Genomic DNA, 21,760 nt, shown 5'->3' on the forward strand with positions numbered 1-21,760 from the left:
ACGTGGTTCTTCATTAAATAAATTTGTTAAACATTCTCTTAGATGAAAACTCTCGGATAAAGTTCAAATTCATAAATATCTATATGCTTGATCTTCAATTTGGTTGAATCATGGTGACGTAACACATATGGGAGCATATATTCTCACAATAATTCGTTATGCATATGTTACTCACTACAGGTATTTGTGGAACAATTATCGAATTGTATGTATTTATCAAGTCTTTACCTTGCAAAAGACTTGATAAGCACATTCAAACGTAATTTCTATTACAGGTATGAGAGATATACCCCATTCTCCCATACCCATGTACCCATTAATATTTTTCCGCAAATCTGTATTGGGGGAACTTACCTACCTTTCTACGATTCTTAGAAATACATAAAATATTTGTTGATAAAAAAAATACCTTTACGCAACCCAATCTCTGAGGATGCTCGCTTTTACTTTCCATTGTATGAACTGCAAACCGCAGCGAAAAAAGGGGGGAGAACTGTAGCGTTATTCAAATTAAAAGTCCTCTTTTTTTGTAAAAAAAAGAGAGAATTCTTCGTGAGCAGAGGTGAAGACAATGGCTTTTGTGTTGAATGTTCCGATTGGGAGCACATTAAGCACACGGCATTTGCCTCCGTCCTGGCTTCAACTGGGTTTTCCCACAAATCTGCTCTCTTGTTTAAATTTCAGCAGTTCTTCCGTTTAGGATACTCTCGAATGCTTCATTATTTAGGTTAATTAATTGTCTAAATAGCTGTCGAGTTGGTGTCCTCAATTAATACTTTCAGGACCGAACATGTTTAATAAGCAAGCACTGTTATTAATAATTCGAAAATATCAATTCTATTTTCGTCTTTCTATCTTCAAGAGGGATATGGGTGTTCTGCAATTGTACACTTTTCCCCATGAAGCAGTGATAATAGTGAAATTTTATTAGTCCAAATGACGATGAAACTGGCTTCTGTTGCAGTGGTGTTTTCCTCATGACACTCTTTGGCTGATCGCGATGGAAAGGAACATTCATGCCAAAGCCGGGAGCTGACCTCCGTGACGGAGTGGTTAGCACACCGCGATACCACGCCAGGAGTCCCGGGTTCGAATCCCGGCCTGGATATGAGCGTTCTTTGTGAGTGTCCCTTCATCAGTTTCATCTTATCATCGGTCAACCTCATCGTCGCGATTAGCCACAACCGGAAGAAAAGAGACGGTAAATAACAAAAATCAAAGCCGAAATTCGAAGCAGGAATCTTCATTGGTGGGATTACTCGACCATCACTAAACTTCCTCGGCCACCACGTTGGCAACAATATTTATGGTATAGGCAGAATCCACAGGTTGTATCCATGTGTTTTGAACCGTAAGTGCAACATTTTGCAATATGGGACATATAGGTATTACCTGCTATTGTAAAAAGACCGAAATAAATGCTGTTAAATGTCACTTTCAATAATATTTACACTAGTGCAAGTAGTTCTGCGAAGCAAGGTTGATATCTTAGTGTGTTTTTCTTGTGCACTTTCGACATTTGTCAATTCTGTCTACTTACCATTACCGATCACTATCACCGTATCCCCAATTTTCCTTCTGGAAATAATTGTTTCGAACTAATATTGTTCTGCGGTGTCTTAAAGATAACTCAAAATTCGATAATTATAAAAGCCGATCCCGTGGCCGAGTCGTTATCACAGCGCTAACAACTTCAGGAGTTCCAAGTTCGAATCCCGACCTGGGCGTGGGTATTCTTTGTGAGTGTCCCTTCATCAGCATCATCATATCATCGCTCTCATCTCCGCGATTGCCCAAAAGTGACAGAAAAGCGAAGTAACATAAACCAAAGCAATCAGCTGAAAGAAGACGCTACTCGAAGAAATGAACACTTACTTCAGACGCATGCGATTGCAAAATCTGTTTCATTTTTAGGCAAGGGGGCTCGGGTTGATATAGAAAACAATTTTATCCAAACAATTTTTTTTTAAAAAAAAAACTATATTCCTTTTCGTTCTTAACACACACACTCACGCACATACACACGTAACAACCAAAGGCATAACAGTAGTCAGAAGTCTAAAACGGAGACCATGACGATTTGCTCCCCTCTGATGAGCAGCTGCTTCACATGTCGATGGCAAATCTCTGTCTTCTTGCTGGACTTCTCAATCACCACACGGGGGCGGGAGTATCTCGAGTGCTTCAGGGGCGTACCTGAAACAAAGATGCATTTATGAAAAATGTTGTGATTCAAGAAAAGCAGTTTGTATGAATGTAATTGCTGGCAATATGTTATGCGAGAGCTTGCCAGTCAGGTGTGCGCAGGGAGGTTAGTGGGGGCATAACCCCATTTGAGCCACCTTATCTAAAAAAATGAATGAAGAAAATATAGGAGTGCTAGCAAAGAAGGTATAAGCACTATTAACTTATTATACAGGTCTGGAATTGTTTTTAAAGATACCTTGCTTGATTTGGTTTATTTTACTTCGCTTTTCTGCCACTTTTGGCCACCGTGGCGTCCTAGCGTGTTGTGATAAGCACTTCGTCACGGAGTTGGGACATTTAAAGGTATCTGAAAACCCTCCAAGTCTGGCATTTTTGGCTTGGAAAATATAGTGGGAGCTCTGTGACAGGACAGGAAACTTCCAAACATTTTGTCCGAATCAGTTACGGATTTACGAATTAATTTCTCGGGCTAAGTTTTTCTTGTCTCTGTTATTGATTCATTGATGTTGTACAATTTTAATACCAGTAGTGTAAACGAATCGATTTCCAAGTCTCATATCATCCCCCCCAAATAACACTGCGTAAATTCCAGGGAGAGCACCTGGCAGGAACAGGATGAGGAGAATTACCCGCAGCACCGGAAGAAGGAACGAATCCAGTCTGCATCGCAAATGCAAGCAACTGCTGCCGCCGTCATGATCCAACCGGGAAGTACATTGTATGTGGCGCAAGGACAAGACGCGGTCTTCCTCTTTGCTACAAACTGAGGAATCGGGGCAGTGGGGGGAGGGTGATATGTTGCCAGGACAGACAAGAAGCATCAATACGGTTATTATTATTTTTTTAAAGTATAGAGCTTGAAATACAGCCTGTCTGGCCTTCAACTAGTAGTAACGATACGAAAATGTGAACGTACAAGGAGAAGAATCGATCAGAAATTTTAAATAAAATTATTCATATCAGTGAGATGATGATGGTGATTCTGGAGTTGGCAACATGATTTCTTATGAGTTGGTAACCTGAGTTCTTAGAAGTTGGTAAACTTATTTCTATTCATAGCCTAGGACCACGTGACATAGCCCAGATCTTGGACTGAGTATACGCCAGTGCCATGAGTATATGTTGGTGTGATATTGTGGCTGCGTCGCCCCACCCCTCTTACCTACTCAGCTGTTTTCTTATAGCGCCGTAGCTAACGTGAAGATGGCATAATATTGTTATCCGGGATTCCTTCATTTCCTATTTCATGCAACCATTTGTGGATTATTGAGATGGATGATGCCGCCAGATGTAGACGGTGAAAGCTAAGAATAAATTGCCATCAATTTAAGGGTATTAGCAGTGCCCCCATTCCTTGGACACCTAAAATTACCCTAGGAGGCACTTTATGCAGCCTTCGTTAATCTAGCTCCTTCAAAGTCAACTTTAGCTCCATTTACGGTGAAATTTTGCTCTTTTATGCGCATCAGGTTTGGCAAAACTGCCTGGATGACCGTAGGAGGCAAGGAGAAATGCATAACGCTTATGGGACCTTTATTTTATTCGTTCTCTCGGGAATATCAAACATCCAATGATATAGAAAAGTACATGGAAGGAAAAAGGACACGTTGAACTGTCTTAGTGGTAGGAAAAGTCGAAACTCCCATTTGATTAGCCGTAACTTGAAGTTGATTTTCCATAAGGAATTCTGTAAATACTCATTCATCGTATTTTTCAAACATCGTGTCTAGCTTAATAATCACCATAAGAAATTCATACTCTCTTGTATAGTCAAGAGTTTTCTAAGCGGTAGTGCCCGTTCCAACGATATTGAAATAAATGCGCAACTGGTGCGTAATTGTCACGGATACTGTTAATACGACAAGTATTGAACTCCACACGGTTCAACTTGGCGAAGTAGGCAAGGGAAGTACAGTGGTCGGAAGGCAGGTGAGGTGAAAGGTGCATTTTTTTTTTTTTTTTTTTTGCCATCTGCAAACCAGATGCCGTTCTGCAAAAATTGAATCCATACAAAAAGTTACAAACCAATCTTCCTGCAGGAATGGTGTGCAAGTTCAAGAAAACAGCGACAACACAAAAACTCGCGCATGCAGATGAGGTGCAGCTGCGAAATGTTCTGCAGGATCCCGATGATGGCATAGTGTTTTTCCGGGGATGCCCTTGTCTGCTCTTACGAATTACCCAATGGACCCTGACCTACTCTGCCTCGACCATGAAATGCCCCCTCCCCTAGTTCATCCGAACGTCCATGCGTTTACTCTTGAAGTCCTGTGACCTTGGACGCCCTCCCACCATGTGGACGTTCGACCTTACTTATAATAGGACCCCCCCGGGCATATTTTTCACCAGCTGCGATATCAAGCTAATCCTTCGGGCCGATCGGCAAAAACATTCCGCTCTCGAAACGAATTCCACGGTTGGGAAACGTCCACCGCATACAAAGATAGTTGTTGCACCTCGATGCAGGGCTCTGTACCACGGCAGGCCCTTCACCTTTCCAATGCGGAAATAACTGCAAGAGAAGCAGCGTGGAAGGGGGGAGAGTGGTCACGTGATGAATGACGTACTCGCGTGCTTTCTGAGAAGCGGAGTGCAGTCTTGCAAACCTGCTAATTCTTGCACGCTGTTGCCAGACCGCTTCCTCCTTCCCTCGCCGCGATGTGGTGGGTGCCTCGGCCCCCTTGCACGAACACGATTGTGGGGCGAAAGAAGCGGCAAGAAGTAGGAGGTGCTAAATTTAAACCGGCGAAGAATTACGATGTTTCATACTCTTTTAACGACATCCGAAAGTAGATCTCTCCAGAAGGTGGAAACTTCAAATCGAACACTGCCGCATCAGCACTGCATTTTCCAACTTCTGAAAATGTTGACGTTTACTAACAAGGACATATTTAGGGGGGGGGTGGTCCGGACCCCCTCTCCCGAAAGACATACCAAGTAATAAAATTAAATAATGAAAATATATTTGTTTAGCATTTTTTTAAAAAATCCATGGTTATTAATGCTCTCTGAACTTATTGGAAGGCAACGATTGTATTGGGATCATATGGCTTTAAAGGACAGTACGAAAAGTTTATGCTTGCACAATACTATTTATGATAATATATATAAAAAATTAGTCGTCCTCCGTGGTTGTGCGGTCCTAGGCGCTGTGCGCTTTGGGTTCCGACTGCGGGACGGCATGGGTTCGAGTCCGCCTGGGTTCTCTGCCTGTGTATAGGACCGGTGGCAACTCGCCATCGTGAGGAAATTGGGGAGCTACGAGTATCTTAACCCGGTCACGGATATCTCCTATAACGGCTGGGGGTTCGACGTGCTGACCCCACGTCACTCCATTACTGGTTGAAGATCTCCACACCTCTAGGTAGGATTGTGGGAGGGAAACTGGCAGTCGGGAGGTAGGTGATGGATGTATCTTTTCCTGGGCGTACTATGTCTTTTCTTCCCCAGAATGCCGACCTGCGTGGCGGAGTAGTTATCACAGCGCGCTACGACGCCAGGTATCCTTGGTTCGAATCCCGGTCTGAGCGTGAGAGTTCTTTGTGAATGTACCTTCATCCTCATCTTCGCGATTATCCAAAAAGTGGAAGAAAAGCGAAGTAAAATAAACCAAATCAATCAATCCCCAGAATGCTGCTACGAGTATACACCTTCTCGCTTGATTATCCTAGAGTTAGGCAGACAGAGATCGTGTGATGGTAAAGCTTCGGCAGTTGGTCAGCAGGCTTCTCGGACAACTAGACCACTTATTACAGCTTATCGTAGACGGATCTTATTTTCAGCAATCGTTCCTGGGGAAGAGAGGGGGGCTGGGATGAATGACCCAGGAAATCAATAAGTATCGCACGGCTCTGTTTCTTTGCTACAATCGAGAATAGCTGCGAAGACCTTTCGCAATTCTCCGTGCACGAAGCCGCCTCGACTGGAATGCTTGCGGCCTCTGCTTCCGGGTGTGGCGGTGGTGGACACTTTGTTTCGCGAGCTGTAGAATCAATGGCGTTCTTCGGGAAATCTGCGGGACTTCTCTCTCCAAAATGCCATCAACGGAGCAGTGAGTTTCTGGGAATGCTGTGCTGTTAATGAGATTCTCTCAACTTCACTCCTGCTTCTGTCTGGATCGACGTCGATTCCAAAACATGCCCCACTTCGGGCCGGGCTCCTTTGTGCAAAAGTTAATGTCTCGATGGTAAAGTCCTGAGCAAGGCATTGTCTCTGTTCCCGCTGCGGATAAATGGGAAAGCACCTTCTGGTCAGGGAGTTTTCAGTTTTGTCATATTCCTCATATAACTAAGTTTTGTTGACATGTTAATTCTGTGTGGCTCCCTTCCTACAGACACTTGAGAGATATTCCATTTAGTTCCTCTTCCCTGACGGCGTAGTGATAACGTTGTAATCAAGGGGCCACAGGTTCAATACGCGGTGGAGGCAAGCAGTGGTTCGGATTCCATTTACACTGTACAGTCCCGATTGGTATATCTGTGCATAAAACAGACTTCAAAGAAAAACCCAAGCACAAGCTTTTATTTAAGTTGTTGTTGGGTTATAAGTCGACTTTATGCACAACAAGCTAATCGGGACTTACAGTTTAGAGTGGGATCCGAGTCACTATATGCCTTCGCCGGGCATCGAACCTGGGACCCCTTGATTGTCCGCGTAGTGGTAACGTCGCCGTTTTTTGACATCAAGGTTCGATACCGAACTTTAGGTCCAGTCCCGATTGGCCTATCTGTGCATAAAGTGGGCCTAAAACAAAAACTCCTTTCCAGTCTTCATTGACTAACTGTTCTCGTTTTCGTCACGAGATCAACAAAACTGTCTCGCTCTCGTTGCAACACATTATAGATTTGATTCCGTCAAATCTTTTTCTACATGAAAACCGTTGTTCAAAAACTGTAGTAAATTATTGTCCCTGGGCATCCACATATTTATAGCATGTTTTCGTGCAAGGAATGGCGCGTTCTGAAGCTATAATATGACCCTCCTGCGCTCCTTGAGGCAAATGTCTGCGCGCATGCAACAACGTCTGCCGGAGATCTCAAGGACGTTTGAAGGGAATTTCAGGAAAGAAGGAAAAACTGCATTATACTTCACTTCCGTCAAGAAACAGGTAGTTAGTTAGCCGTGCAATAAGACTTACTTTCATTGCAAGGACGTGTGCGTTTTGAACTTCCAGAATACCCTTCTTTCACTTCCGCATGTGCGCTAATTATAATTGTTCATAATTGTAATATGCTTGTTGTAACCGAGTATTCGTTAGACTATTCTTGACACCTATCAAACTACCATTGTGGAGTCAGGAGATAATTTAGCACTGCTATGGAAGTATTAAGACACCTACTGGCAGGAAAGCCAATCCGTGGAAATGACAATAATTCGAGCAGGCTATGTTGTCTTTCAATAAACAAATAACAGTGGCGTGGCAGGATTTTCGTAAAGGCGGTTGTCCTTTTTTTTTCTATGATCCCTATTGGACTAAAAGGTGATTATTGACTCCGATCAACCTCTCTTCTTGGGCGCGTCACTAGTAAAGGATGAGAGAAAGGTTTTCAATAGCAGGAGTTTTTGACTTACAAAGCGCGTTCGTAAAGTAATGGCAGGGTTTCAAATATGTTAATTGCTACAAATATATTCACTAAACTTCTCGAACATAAGCTCTATATATAATGTGTATCTTGTTCACGTATTGTGTTGATTGTATGTGGCTTACACTTGGTGACTGCAGACATGTAAGCAGTACTTTATTGTTATACACCTATGAAGTCGAGCAACGCAAACCTTTATTTGCATTTTCTTTTTTAGAAATATATTTTCGTCGCTAATCATGGCGGTAGAAGGTGCTCCCATGTTCCGGCATATACCGCCGTATACCCTCGACTACAACCCTGCATAAAGTGAGATCAAACTCGGAACCTCTTGAATACAAGGCAACGGCATTGCCACTACGGCATCAGGGAGTCACTTAAACAAAAGGAAAATGAAACATTTCTAGACAACTGGAAAGTAAATCTACGTGGTGTGCAAAAAGAAAAGTACGGAGAAAAGATGCTCAGTTTTGGAAAATAGGAGGCATTCAACGCTGATTCCAAAAATTGATTTTTTTAGGGCTGAGCCGATATCGATGCCGATACTCTTACCGATACAGATATTTCAACATTTGTTCAAAATTTTGATCAATATTGGTGTGTAAATACTCCAATTATATGATTCAATTTGCCAAGAAATTTGCCTTACAATATTAAAAAGTCACATCATAATATTAAAATAGATGTTAAAAAACAGTTTTTCGTGCAAAAGTTTTGCAAAAGAAAATAAAGTTTAAATTTTGCATAATTTCCAGGATAATTACAACTCAACGAAAATGTCACGCGGTATTTTCGCGGACCCCGTGAAAGACCAATATATCGTAAAAGTATTGGCTGGCATCGGTAGATTAATTCCAACAGTTACTTTCCGATACCGATACATCGGCTTAGCCCTAGACATTTTTTCGATCCTTCAGCCTTGCTTAATTCTCGAGGTCCTTGTTTAATTATTTCTTCAAGGTTCTCCAGTTATCCATCTTTTTTCTTCTGCTCTTGTCTTTCCACCTAATCACCGCAGAATATCAGAGCTTGCGAGATCCTAAAATATATAATCTCCACGATCTAGCCAGGGCTGTTCTTCCACGGGTGAACAATGCTTTGATCCAAAGTGGAACATTTCCCTTGCTAAAAATTGCGTACCAATGCGCCCAATAAGCCAGCGAGAAAGTGAAGAAAGTGTGACGGCATAACAGTATTTTGGGAAAGTGGACGGCTTGAAAGTGAGAAGAACGAAGTTAACGGTGAATCCCAGATTCTTCGAGGCCCAAAGGAGTCTTCACGGATGTGGGGAGGATTCCAACCGAACAATACAAACTCGATTGCTTATCTGGAATTTGATCGAGAAAGCTGAGAAATGCTGTTTGTATCAATTTCTTGTCTCCAGAGCGAGTGTTTTTCGGACCTCACTACCCTTGGGGAGATAGGTAGTGGAGGACTGAGCCGATACCGCTTTGAACCGATAACGATGCTTGAAAGTTATAGTAATTAAATGTTGTTCAACTACAATTAAAAATAACAAAATACCAGAGTTTTGCTTTAAAATGGAGCCGCGGTGGTCTAGTTCACAGGTCTCCAAACTTACCAACCCATTGAGCTACTTCCCACATGACGAGCTACCAAGTGTGGGTTGAATTTTCTTATGATTCTTTCTTGGTTTATGAAAACTTTAAGATATACTATAATAATTTCTTTATAGCACTAACATCATAAGACGCCAGCAGGAACCTTTGGTTCGAATCCCTTAACTGCAAATATATTAGCTGGTCACCGAAATACAAACTATTCACACTTAATTCAGAGCCCCACAACTCTATCAAATGAGTAGGCTTTAGAAGAAAATAGCTTTCTGTGTGTCTTCTCTGTCACGGAAAACCCTTCCCTGAAGTACATGACTAACGAAAGTGCACTGTACATGAAAAAAATTATATAGATCGCTGCGGTTTTGATGACTTGAGAATCAAAGTTCACTCAACCAGGAAGAGTGGTTTAATGGAGATCGTTTGTGGCAGTCTTTAGATTCGAACCCGGAACGATGAGAAGTGAAAGTTGTCGTCCTTCATGCGGCGTAATCTGAGACAAAATCTCAGACCCCTTGCTTACGTTCGCTCGCAATGCATAAAGAAGACAATTTGTGCGGTTAAAAGGCCTCTCGTTTTCACTTTTGTTATCGCCGACATGGCTTACGAACGGAAGTAATTGTGCCTCCATCCACATCGAATGCTTCTCAAGAATGTTCTCCCATGCTACAGGGTGCCACGAAAGTTCGATGGCTTTCAAATTCCTGTCACGTATTGCAGGGAATGTACAGCCACAGACAATAAAAATGCGACACCTATGTCCTGCAATAGCTACTCGCTTCCCTGTAAAGCGTTATGTATGTTGCCTAATCTACGGTGATAAGTGGATTTTAATAGCTAATTTTTAATGGCAACTTCTACCACCGCCGTAGATTTAGGCAACACTCATGACACCTTGCAGGGATGCGCGTATTTCAAGATTTAGGTACCACATTTGTATTGCCGGTGACGGTACAGGGACAATTCAGCGATTTGTGTAAATTTTAGTTAATGAAAAAAAGCACGCTCGTTCTATAAAAATGTTTATTAAAGTGTGCACATGCTGCGAGGAAATGCAATTATTGAATTAATCGCATGCAGTGATGCCTTACGTAACAGCCACCAACACTATAGGTACTTGGTGTACGTACGTGTCTCATGTTTCATGTATTCAAAGGGGATTTATGCTTGGATGCAAGGACAGACATAACCCGAAGAAGCATTTACTAAATTTGTTGTTTCCGATTAATGTGTGTTCTGTGTACAATCAGCGGCAAAGACAACAACAGACAAAGTTTCCATCATTGTGAATTAACACGGTGATGGACAATTCGCCTACTGTTACTTTTGCCGTCGGCTGTACATGAACTAATCGGGACGAAATCTGCAGTTTACAATTGTATATAGGGGTGCATTTACATAACGCTATGTTATAATTAGTATATTAGTGTTATTATTAGTTGAATGAGATATTAACCCTGATTGTGGAGGAGTGAAAATACAAGGATTTGTGTAATAGATTCCACAGACTGACAAACGGGCCAATGGTTATAGCACTCTCTTAGAATCAAAACAGTATGCTGTATTTGACTTCTACGAAGAATCTAATCGAGTAGATATTACCTTAATTAGAATCTCTGTGTGCTGGCAGGTGAGAAAATTAATCTCTGATGCCAGAATTCACATTAATTAGCGTCCTGCTACCCTTTACAGGACTAACTTCCCCTGGAAACGGTAATTTCTATCGCCGGTCCAAGGTTTAGTCTTCAAGGTGCCCCATAAGTCTGGGCCCATAAGAGTTCTCAGCAGGATGGTGCCCCTCAGCATTACGTGCCTCCCGCACATTAAATTGGACGCCGAGGATGAACGAAGTGGCCTCTACGGAACCCAGATGTCGCTCCGCTCGGTTTTAATTTGTGGGGCCAGCTGAAATCCGCGATGTACGCGGTCAACATTTAGATCATTCTCCTTCTTAAAGAACGCACTGTGCAGGAGTGTCAGCAAATTTCTGCGGCTGAGATCTGCAAAGTGTTGCAGGGGAGTGTTTCGTCTCCAATTGTGTATGCAATACAATGGCGGACCCTTTGAGCTAAATTCTACGTGTTTAATCCCACCATTGGTGCATGACGTTGTTAGTACAGTCCCTCCGTCGAGAAGAAGTAATTTTAACTCGACTTCGAATTGGACACAACCGTCTCACACATCGTCATTTGCTGCAAGGGCTTGACCTTCCGCTGTGCTGTGCCGAATTTAATTTCTTCAGAAAAGTTTTAAACTTTCACAGCAATTTATCATAGATGAAGAAAGTGTTTTAACTAATGCTTTTAGCTTTGCGAGAAGAGTATCTCTGAGGATTTTTGTTTAGTGTGTCCATACCTGTTTAATGTGTTGTGTATGTCCTGTGCTAGATGCACCGCAAAACTTTAATTCAATCAACCATTCCTATGGGTCCAGACTTATGAGACACCCTGTAGAATCTGCGTAGAAGTGACTGGAGATGCATCTCGAACGGGGATAACCCACCGCAGATGCCGGCCCTCATTAGGAAGAACTTTTCCCTCAGTGGAGCGTGACGGATGCTGGGAGAAAGGAGACGCGGTTGTGGGCGTCTGCGAGCGGGTAAGGGACCTCCGTGGGGGTCAGGGCTGGCGTTGGCCTACTTACCCAAAACGGGGACTTTCCTCTTTGTCTTTCTTTCGAACACCTCCTCCACGTCCACCAGGGCCATGTTCCAGTGCTTGTCAAAGGCCACGATGAAGGCTGAGCAGTAGCCACGGACCTTTTCCATGTTCCTGGTCCAAACCTGCAGAGAAAAAGTGGGGTTAATTGAAAATATATAACGTTCATGGATGCTCAACATAGATAGATCAGATAGAGAAGTATGTGGAAAAATATTTCTGCAGGGGTCCTCACCTGAACCAAGTGTCACATGTTTAATAATACCTAAAAATATAGGTATACAAATACAAATACAGTAATACATTTATTACGAATAGTTCTATGTAATGATAATAATAATAATCATCATCGTTATTACCTCCTCGATGGCGTAGTGGTAACGTCGTCCCCTTGTAATCAAGGGGTCCCGGGTTCGATACCCGGTGGAGGCACATAGTGGTTCGGATCTCACTTTAAACTTTAAACTTTAAGTCCAAAGTCCAGTCCCGATTAGCCTTTCTGTGTATAAAGTGAACTTAAAACAACAATTCAAACAAACAATTCAAATAATTATTATTACACTAGTAAGGAAAAATATGGTGTAAAAATATAGAAATAATAGTGATTCATTATTGAGCTTATTTCTAATTACGACTACTAAAATTTGTATAAAAATCAGATGTTCTACCAAACAGATTAATGTAAAAAAAAAAATAGAAACTGCAAAATTTACAGAATAAGATTTGACCATGTTTACATATACATTTTTACACATGAAATTTAGAAGACTACATTTTAGTCATTACACAAAGTGAAATATTGAAAAAAGAAAAACATTGTAAAATGATAAAGAAATAAAAAATACAAACGAAAAAATACATAACAGAATAAATGTCTAATCTATATGCACGAGCACACAAGAAAAGAAAAAAAGAAGCGCGCGCTCACGTATTTCTAACAAATAATTTGGAGGTTGAAACTGTGTGATCATTTGTGGGTTTAAGCATAGTTTTCTACAATTAAGCTAATTGAATTTGTGTTCAGGGTACGCTTGCGCTCAGGAACTGTTTTTTTTTTTTTTTTTTTTTTTTTTTGCTTGCGTCTTAAAAACACTGAATGTGCGTTCCAGATTTCGACGGGGCAATGCGTTCCAAAGGCTGGAAGTGGAAATGGTGAAAGATTTGAGTAGAAATTCGAATTATGAAGGGGAATGAGATGTTGAGATCTCTCGCGCGATGTCGTCACGATTAACCAAAGAGTTACAAAGGTGACTTAAAATAATAGAAACAGAAGGGTCGAGATTGCAGTCGCAAAACGTGTTGAATAAAAATTGAATGAGTAAGATATGGACTATTACAAACGAAGGGAAATGTTGGATGATGCAAGGAAACCGATATTTCCAGCCCGAACAGGAAGAAAGCAGCTCGCCATCATAAACGCTGCATTTCTCCGAAGCACAGGAAACACGCGGTTTTCCATATAATGAACACGAATTGCGCTTACGGTTACGGCATTCCTGGGATGCGTTTTTATCCTCGTGACGTCACGCGACATGCAGCTGAGAGAGAAAGAGAGAGTGAGCGACGAAGAAAAGAGAACGCTCGTGAAAACTTGAAAGCGACATTTTCCCTCCGTTCTTCTCGCAAAATTTCACTTTCTGTAACGACCTGCCCGTGAACCTCTAGTCAAGCTAATGTATTCCGTAGACACGAAACAAGTTGGAGGTACGATTACGGCACCAAATCCGACGATATTTCTTTAGAATATCAATCCGCTGCTTCATTCGGATAAATATAATTAGAAAATTGCATTACTTGTTCCATGTTAGGAGTTGTAGTATTAGGAAGTAGCAGCAGACATAACACAGGATACAGAGCCACGAGTATTAGAAAATCAACGCTAAATAACGAAAATATAAAAGTAGACATATAATAGTCAGAAGAAAAAGTGTGTTTCAATTAATCGAAGGCATTTGAGTGGAGCCCTTTTTGTAACTATAAAATAAACGCAAGGAAGGTTTTACTACAATTCCGTAATTTTCACTAAATTATTTAGTAGTTTTAAACAAATAGTCAGATTTAGTTAAAATTATTTTTTAAAATGTTGATGGTGATCAATAATTTGTTGTCTATCGAAACACAAGTTTCGTCACTGGTTCCTACAGTTTGATTCCCAAAATAAATGTATTACTGAGAAAATGTTCACTAAAGTTTGCAGAATTAATTGTCATAAGTCATGTATGATTTCTTATTTTCTACTTGGAAACTCCAAGTCCAAAATAAGGTACATTTTTAATATCTAAATTTTAATATAAATTATCCAAATTGCGATATGGTTGCTTGCGTGTATTCAGGTCCACCTGAATTAAGCTAGAATGTTGAGAAAATTGGAAATATTACACACTTTAACTCACGCAACAGTTTGGTATTCCGAGTCTAAATTTGGTTCCATGACATCCAAGTTTGTTTATCATCATCATCATCTAGCTCTCAATAAATCAAAACTAGCATATTATGTTCTATTTTGAGAGATTTGTATTTTATGCGCGTAGAAAGTCAAATTCAAAATCAAAATAAGTTAATGCCTGTAATCTAGGCAACCACATTCGCAACTTGTATTTTGGGGTTGCATAGGTCGCAGGGTAACTACCAACAGACAATTTTGAAATTACAAGCGCGTCTGATTTTGTTTACGAAAAATGGCGATGCTTTCCGGAAAGAAAATTAAAATGATCCAACATAACATTAAAACAAGTTTTTTTTTTTTTGTTTTCTTTAAAGGAATATGATTTGCAAGTATTGTATGTAGGGATTTCCATTCATTTAAATCTTCTCCATCAATTTTTCTCAAACTGTATTCTGGGATAACACAACTTTTGATTCTTGTTTTGAGCCCACTTTATAATGCACAGATAGGTTAAATGGGACTGTGCCTACAGTTTTAGTGGGATCCGAACCACTTGATGCCTCTACCGGGTACGGAACCATGGACCCCTTGAGTACAAGGCGACGACGGGGAGGACCTCTAAGCGACACAACACGTTGATCGGGGATAATTAAATATAAAAGCAGAAAAGATGTGTATATTGTTATATTACAAACTAAATTCTGGCTTTTCAGATGTGCAAATGTAAACCGGATCATGCTTTCCAGTCATTCAAATAATGGAACAAATTATGTTCTTGTATTACTTCTTCGGTACAGCTCAAAAGAGGGTTACAGATGTATTTAAAAGTAATCTCTCCCGTGTCTGCCAATGGTACAGGGGATAACACGGTCACCCTGTAATCGAGTGATCCCCGATTCGATTTCCGGTAAGGGACATTGCACAATACTTCGGATATCACTTTAAACTGTAGGTCCAGCCCCGGTTAGCCTGTGTGAGCGTCAGGTGGTTAGAAGTCTACCTGAAGCAGCAGATACAGTTCCGATTACCCTCTGCGCATGTTGACCTTACATGCATTTATGAATCTACCATCTGTCGCTTGGTTCTGTGCTGTTCTTCGCGCACGTCCATATCTTGAAAGCTAATTTGTAGACAGTTTCCTTCGCCCCCCATGTTGATGCTGAAAGGAGTCGTCGAGGGTTCAAATAGACTTCCCTTCCTCTCTGTTTACTTTCCTCCCTTTCAGCATCTACGCATTGCGTTGCTGTTGCGAAACCTCAGATCTGGAATCATTACGGCCTTTGACATCGGAGTCTTACAACACCCTTCTCCAACTTTCCTCTTTCCTTCTCTTTTGTTACAAATGTCTTCAAATCTAAGAATAGGAGGCGTCTGCGCGTCCACTGACGTATGTTTTCGAACGACAATAAATTATACTCTACACTTGAACTCCACGTTTTAGGTCTATATTTCAAATCCAATGCTTAAAGTGTTTAAAAATTGACCACAGACGCTTGTACGTTCGTCATTGGGTAGTTCTGTGTTGGAAAAAAAAACACAACTACAGAGTGATCAAGAAGTTCTTTGCTCACAAATTCTACCAAACAAGATTATTTACTTGTTTGTGTTACTGGAGCTTTCTCGTATTGAAGGAGCCGACCTCCGTGGCGGAGTGGTAAGCACAGCGCGCTACGACGCCAGGGGTCCCGGGTTCGAATCCCGGTCTGGGCATGGATGTTCCTTGTGAGTGTCCCTTCATCAATTTCATCATATCATCACTCATCCTCATCCAAAAAGCGTCAGAAAAGCGAAGAACAATAAACCAATTCAGTCAATCTTTGCTGCGTACTGTGCATCCGTTCTATTTATTTTCGTGCTTAAGTACAGTCACCAGCAATAAATTGATTGAATGTTGTTTTAAGTCCATTTTATGCACAGAAAAGCCACCAGCAATAAAAATGACGCATTTAGATCTTGAAAAACTCGCTTTCCAGAAAGGTGTTATGTGGTAGAAGTTGCCATTGATTAAAATCCTAAATCTAGTGCCGCAGAGTTATGCAACACACATAACTCCTTGCAGGGGAGCGACTATTTCCTATTTTTATTGCCGGTGACCGTACAATTTAAAAAAACTTTCTGCTGTTAAATGCTCCTTGATGAATTTAGTGCTCTGGCATGAGGTAGGATCGACATATCAATCGCGGACCGCGAAAAATCGCGACCAACAGGTTGAGTAACATGATACATGTGCTGCCTATAAGATTGAAGCGGCAAGCTCGAAGATAAAAAAAAATAAACAAGGAATTAGATAAACAAGGAGGAGATAAAGTGAGGACAAGCAGAAGGACCACGCCCCTTGAAAAGGCTAGACACGCGCAATAAAATAGACTATCGGAGTTGACAAAAACGAGCGCGTGCCAGAAAAACGCAAGCCAACCACACGCAACACCGATATTTCGCAGAGACCTCCAACGGTTAGATCGAAATGGCGAAAACAAAAGACAGGTGCCCACCGACGAGTGTTAACGGGAAACTCTAACTGTACGAAAGTGGAACATGGTCACGTGGCGAGGTCACGGTGCATCCGACTTCCGGTTCGGTGAAGCATCGCAAGGTGGCTGTTATTCCATTTCTGTTATCTTCTCCCCCCGTGGTGCATTTTCTGCAGGCAGTCCTCGGTCCGTCCTGTAGGGAGTCGTCCGAGTGTGGTGCTGATAACGTAACCTGAGTTTAAGTCAGAGATAACGAAGGTTGTTTGCAAGTCCACTTTATGTACAAACAAGGTAACAGAGGCTGAGACTGCATTTTAACCCTAGCTAACGCGGTAGGGGGCTGTCAGGCCCACCACCACCTCTATATTTTCGACTTTTCAACTGCGAAAATTTTTATTAAAAAATTAAAATAAATTACATTGTTCCCTAGGATGTTCCAAATACTTTTGTTCATAAAAACATAAATTTAATGCAAATAGGAGGCAAAATGCACTAGGTGAGCCTATCAGGCGCCATCTTTGAACGCGTGACACTCATTCCAGTGACAGCGTATAATTGGTTGGTGATCATGGTAGTTTTCGTAATTATTATAATTAATAAACAACTGCACCTCAATAAACGAAAGAGCATTAATTAAAAATTATCGATTTTTGGGAGTTTCAGAGAATAGTAAATTATGTGTTGAGTTGAAGTTTTAAGTCCACTTTCTGCACAGTAAGGCTAATAAGGGACTGGACCTACAGTTTAAAGTGGGATCCGAACTACTGTGCCTCCACCCAGGACCACTTGATTACAAGGCGACGACGGGTAAATTATGTGTGTGACATGCAATAATTGGTTATTTCTTATTAATTATGGTAATTTTTGTAATTATGTAATTAATAAATAACTGCACATAGATAATCAACAAAGGAAGCAGTGATTCAATTACAAAATAGTTTCTTGAATTTTAATAATTAAAAAAATTGTGGGCTTGTAAGCCTTCTCCCACCTTTCCCTCTCAGGTAAGCAAATTCCACGTACGACACGGGTAAGATAGGGAACCCGAAGTGGTAAAATGCGCCTCAATTGGGATCCTCGAACCGCAAAACAAGTCTATAACTACTGTCGCGGTATGGATGTAGGACACATCATTGTCCCCTCTGCCGTATTATTCAATGCCAAGTGCTAGTATCATCGTGAATGGACGAGGGGGGCCGTACAGAGCGAAAGTAAATACGTAATATTTAACGTTGTTGAATTTTTGGACAACGAAGCAAAGGGAGGTAAGTTATACAAATGGCAACACGGGGGCATGTTTTTAATCGATGGGGATGCGAGAGAAGAGAACAAATGACTGTCAACTTTTGTTCGCGAGTTTGTCGCGATTTTTCCCACCTTGGTAGTTTATTTGAGTTTTTAAGGTCACTTTATGCACAGAAAGGCTAATCAGGATTGAACCTACGGCCTAAAGTGGGATCCGAAACGCTATGTGCCTCTAACGGGATCACTTGAGTACAAGGCGACGACGTTACCACCACGCCATTGGGGAGGCTCTCACCTTGGTGGTGTTGCACAAATAATAATCGACATATTCCTTCAAAAATTTACCTTGGGTATCTTTCTCCAATAACACTCACTGAAGACAAAATCGAAATTGTCTGGCTCTTATGCCCAATAGGCAGTCCTGAGTTTGAGCCGGATATGAATCTGTTATTTCAACCAGTTCTATTAAAAGGACACAGGATGCTGAAATTTTCACCACCGCTATGTTGATCACGGGCACTGTGTCACCATAACATCAAAGCGTTTTCAGGATTTCCCCAACCTCCTTTCCCCTTCGAAATCTTAGAGAAAGTGAAAGTGCTTACCCTCGCAAATTTGCGGTTTTCAATGGCTGACTCCTTAGATTGAAGACAAACGGTAGTCAGAGGCGAGATGAGGTGACGTCACAGTTTCTTCCCCATGGTCGGTCTGCACGGACGGCAGATGAATCCGCTCGAAACATTGGAGAAAGGATGCAACAAAAGCGAGGAAATGAATTATGATTTCGGGAAACAATGAAGATACGGACAGTGCTCCCAGCAAGTCACGTTTTGTTCCGTCATATTTGACGAGAGCTTGTCAGTCTGGTTCTCTTGCTAGCGGAAGAACATTCTTGCTTTCTTATGGAATCATCAGGTAGAAAACTACGCGACGCGTCTACTATGAAGGATCCTCAATCACTTTTCGATCTTTTGCTACCCCTGCATTACTTTTCAAATGCAAATACCCAAGCTGTGCTGTGCAAAGAACATGTAAACTCTTGACAAGTCTGGTAACTACATGTGATGGTTTCGCCCCCTTTCGTAATTTACCGCTTATTCTACCCTCTGCGTACAAGATGTCACTCCAAAGGTCGTAAGTGAAGATCCCCAGCCAAGTCTTCGACGTTCCTTTGCGCATTTCACCTACAAGGACGCAACTAGGGTGGCGCCGCCACCGGAAAAGTTTGGAAATGAACAGAACCATTGTCTCTCGCTATTTCCTTACATCACATACAATGTGATTAAGGATTGGGGAGTAAATATATCATTCCTGTTCTAGAATGAATGTTTGCTAATTTGTATCGACGACGTCAGTACATTCTTATGTTACGCAAATATATTAAATCCTAAGCCCGTGCCATAAAATAAACTTACTTATCTAAAAAAAAAACGGGGGGCTCAGAGATCCTCATATTTTTTATCACTAAAATTCAAGAAACAATTTCGTTATTGAATCACTGCTTACTTTGTTGTTTTATAGATACATTTATGATAATAATTACAAAAATTGCCATCACTAATAAAAAATAAGAACCAATTACTACACTTTATCATTCACTAAACGTAAAAAAAAATATATTACTTTTGCATCAATGTTTTTTTTCGCTTACATGCGTACAGTTATATAGTAATTTTAAAAATTACAAGGAGAGGGGCTAATAGTCCCACCACGTGAATTTTACCTCCTATGTTATATTTACGATTTTATAAACAAAATTAATACAGAAACATTGGGAACGCCCTAGGGAACAACATTTATATTATGTGTAGAATATAAATATTCACAATTGAAAAATCGAAAAACAAGAGGTGGCGAGCCTGGAAGCCCCCCCCCCCCCCCATCTCCCGTTGATTTATTTATTGAACAAGATTTTACCTGCAAACACAACCTACCCCTTAATTACTGCTCTAATGAGTGGAATCAGAACAGTGGGGAAATTCTGGCCGCGGACATTTGCACAGGACACAAAAGGAAATCGAGAGGCTGATGAACAGCGAAAGTATTTTTCTCTCTCCCAGATCTGATCTCAAAGGATGTTAACATCCGCGGATCCAAGAGAGAAATGATGCGCGACGGGAACGCCGTCTGGACCGTGTGCGCATGCGCCGAGCTTTCCTGCGTCTGCTATAACACACACACACACATACACGCATACTCACAAACAGTAAAGGTCAGTGCCACGGGAGAAAGCGATTTGGGTCAAGAGGAGTGAAATCCACAGGGGAAAGCGCGCATGTTCCAGTTCGTGGAGAAGAAATAATAATACCAAAAAGAAATAAAAAAGGAGAGAAGAGATTCATGTTCGGATGTTCTCTGTTCTTTCTGCTTTTGCTCGGCGGGCGGTGTTGGGGGGGGGGGGGGCTGTGTTGAATCCTGCCCACCAGACAATTTGTTTTGGGGATTTCCACCTTCGAATCCGTCATATGCCACTTTCATTTTTTTTATCACAGCGCGAAAGAAAGTGGAAAAAAGGTGAGTGCATATTGAGGAACATTTTTTTTTTTAATATTTGTACAAAGGCTTTATTACACTATTCGCAGTGATCAAAACAAAGGCGCCAACTTAAAACAAATTGGGGGGAGGGCAGAAAGTGCCTTTCGAAAGTCGGCGCGCTTGTTTGTCGTGAGTTCAGATAGGCTATTCGAGGGAGGGCCTACAAGTAAAAGTATGTGCTCCCACTAGGTATCGACTGATTGATTGATTTGGTTATTTTACGTCGCTTTTCTGCCACTTTTGACTAACCGCGACGATGAGGATGAGTTATGATGAAATTGATGAAAGGACACTTACAAAGAATGCCCAGGCCGGGATTCGAACCCACAACCCCTTGCGTCGTAGCGCACTGTCTTAACCACACCGCTACAGAGGTCGGTGGGTGTGCACTGTTTATAATACAATGTGCACAGAGAAATAAATCTTGTGGAAACTTTTATTCCGTTAAGTCTACTTCACGTTACAGTTATTTATCATTGTTGATTGCGTCGTAGAGCGCTGTGCTAACCACTCCGCCACGAAGATCGGCTGGAAGAAGGGAATAACGAGAGGGAAAAGAAAGGGAAATGAGGAAAGAGAGCTTGGCAACAAGAAGAGAGAAGCAAAGAAATAGAACCGATTACAGTATACACAGACCACTGAAGATTTTAATCGACAACTTCCTAGCTTCGATTCTCGCGACCATCTCGTGCGATCTCGCCTTAGAGTTCTTGACCAGCGCATTCCTCCAGCACTACCCAAACTCGTCCGACAATCAAGAAAAAAGCCATCTTCAGAATTTTCGATACTCGAGGCTATGGTGGAACCCTTATTAGGCTCGGCCGATCGATCTAACGCACCGAGTGGACTTTCACCTGCCGCCACGAATCTCCACGCACGACTCTGCCAAGGCTGCTAACGTCAGAAGGTTATTTGATAAATGAACCAAGGTAAAATATTAGAGTGAAGGAAAACTTGAGGGGGGATGTGGCAGAAAAAAAAACTTATTTACAGAAGGGAACGGAATGCCATTTTTCATTAAACACCTTATCGGTGCTCGTACGTAAGAAAAAAAGTGTTTGCTTCCTGCGTCGATAATCCTGATGTGGGTATACCTGTT

The 21,760-nt window shown here is 41.5% G+C and overlaps 2 protein-coding genes across 8 annotated transcripts in view; one reads left to right on the forward strand and one right to left on the reverse strand.

Annotated features, from left to right (window-relative positions):
• Nucleotides 1-21,760, forward strand: part of Eip74EF (Ecdysone-induced protein E74) — a 776,515-nt gene that overhangs the window by 182,171 nt on the left and 572,584 nt on the right. The gene's annotated exons all lie outside the window — the stretch shown is intronic.
• Lsm11 (U6 snRNA-associated Sm-like protein LSm11) overlaps nucleotides 2,003-21,760 on the reverse strand; it is a 65,000-nt gene continuing 45,242 nt past the window's right edge. Inside the window, exons 4-5 of the mRNA XM_083120198.1 lie at nucleotides 12,011-12,149; nucleotides 2,003-2,196 (exon numbers count right to left, since the gene is read on the reverse strand). Of these exons, the coding sequence (XP_082976324.1) occupies nucleotides 2,051-2,196; nucleotides 12,011-12,149 (285 nt within the window). The 3' untranslated portion in view covers nucleotides 2,003-2,050. The remainder of the gene's footprint in view (nucleotides 2,197-12,010; nucleotides 12,150-21,760) is intronic.

This window comes from Lepisma saccharinum, chromosome 3 (assembly GCF_977018435.1).
Source record: "Lepisma saccharinum chromosome 3, izLepSacc3.1, whole genome shotgun sequence".
Lineage (NCBI taxonomy): Eukaryota > Metazoa > Arthropoda > Insecta > Zygentoma > Lepismatidae > Lepisma > Lepisma saccharinum.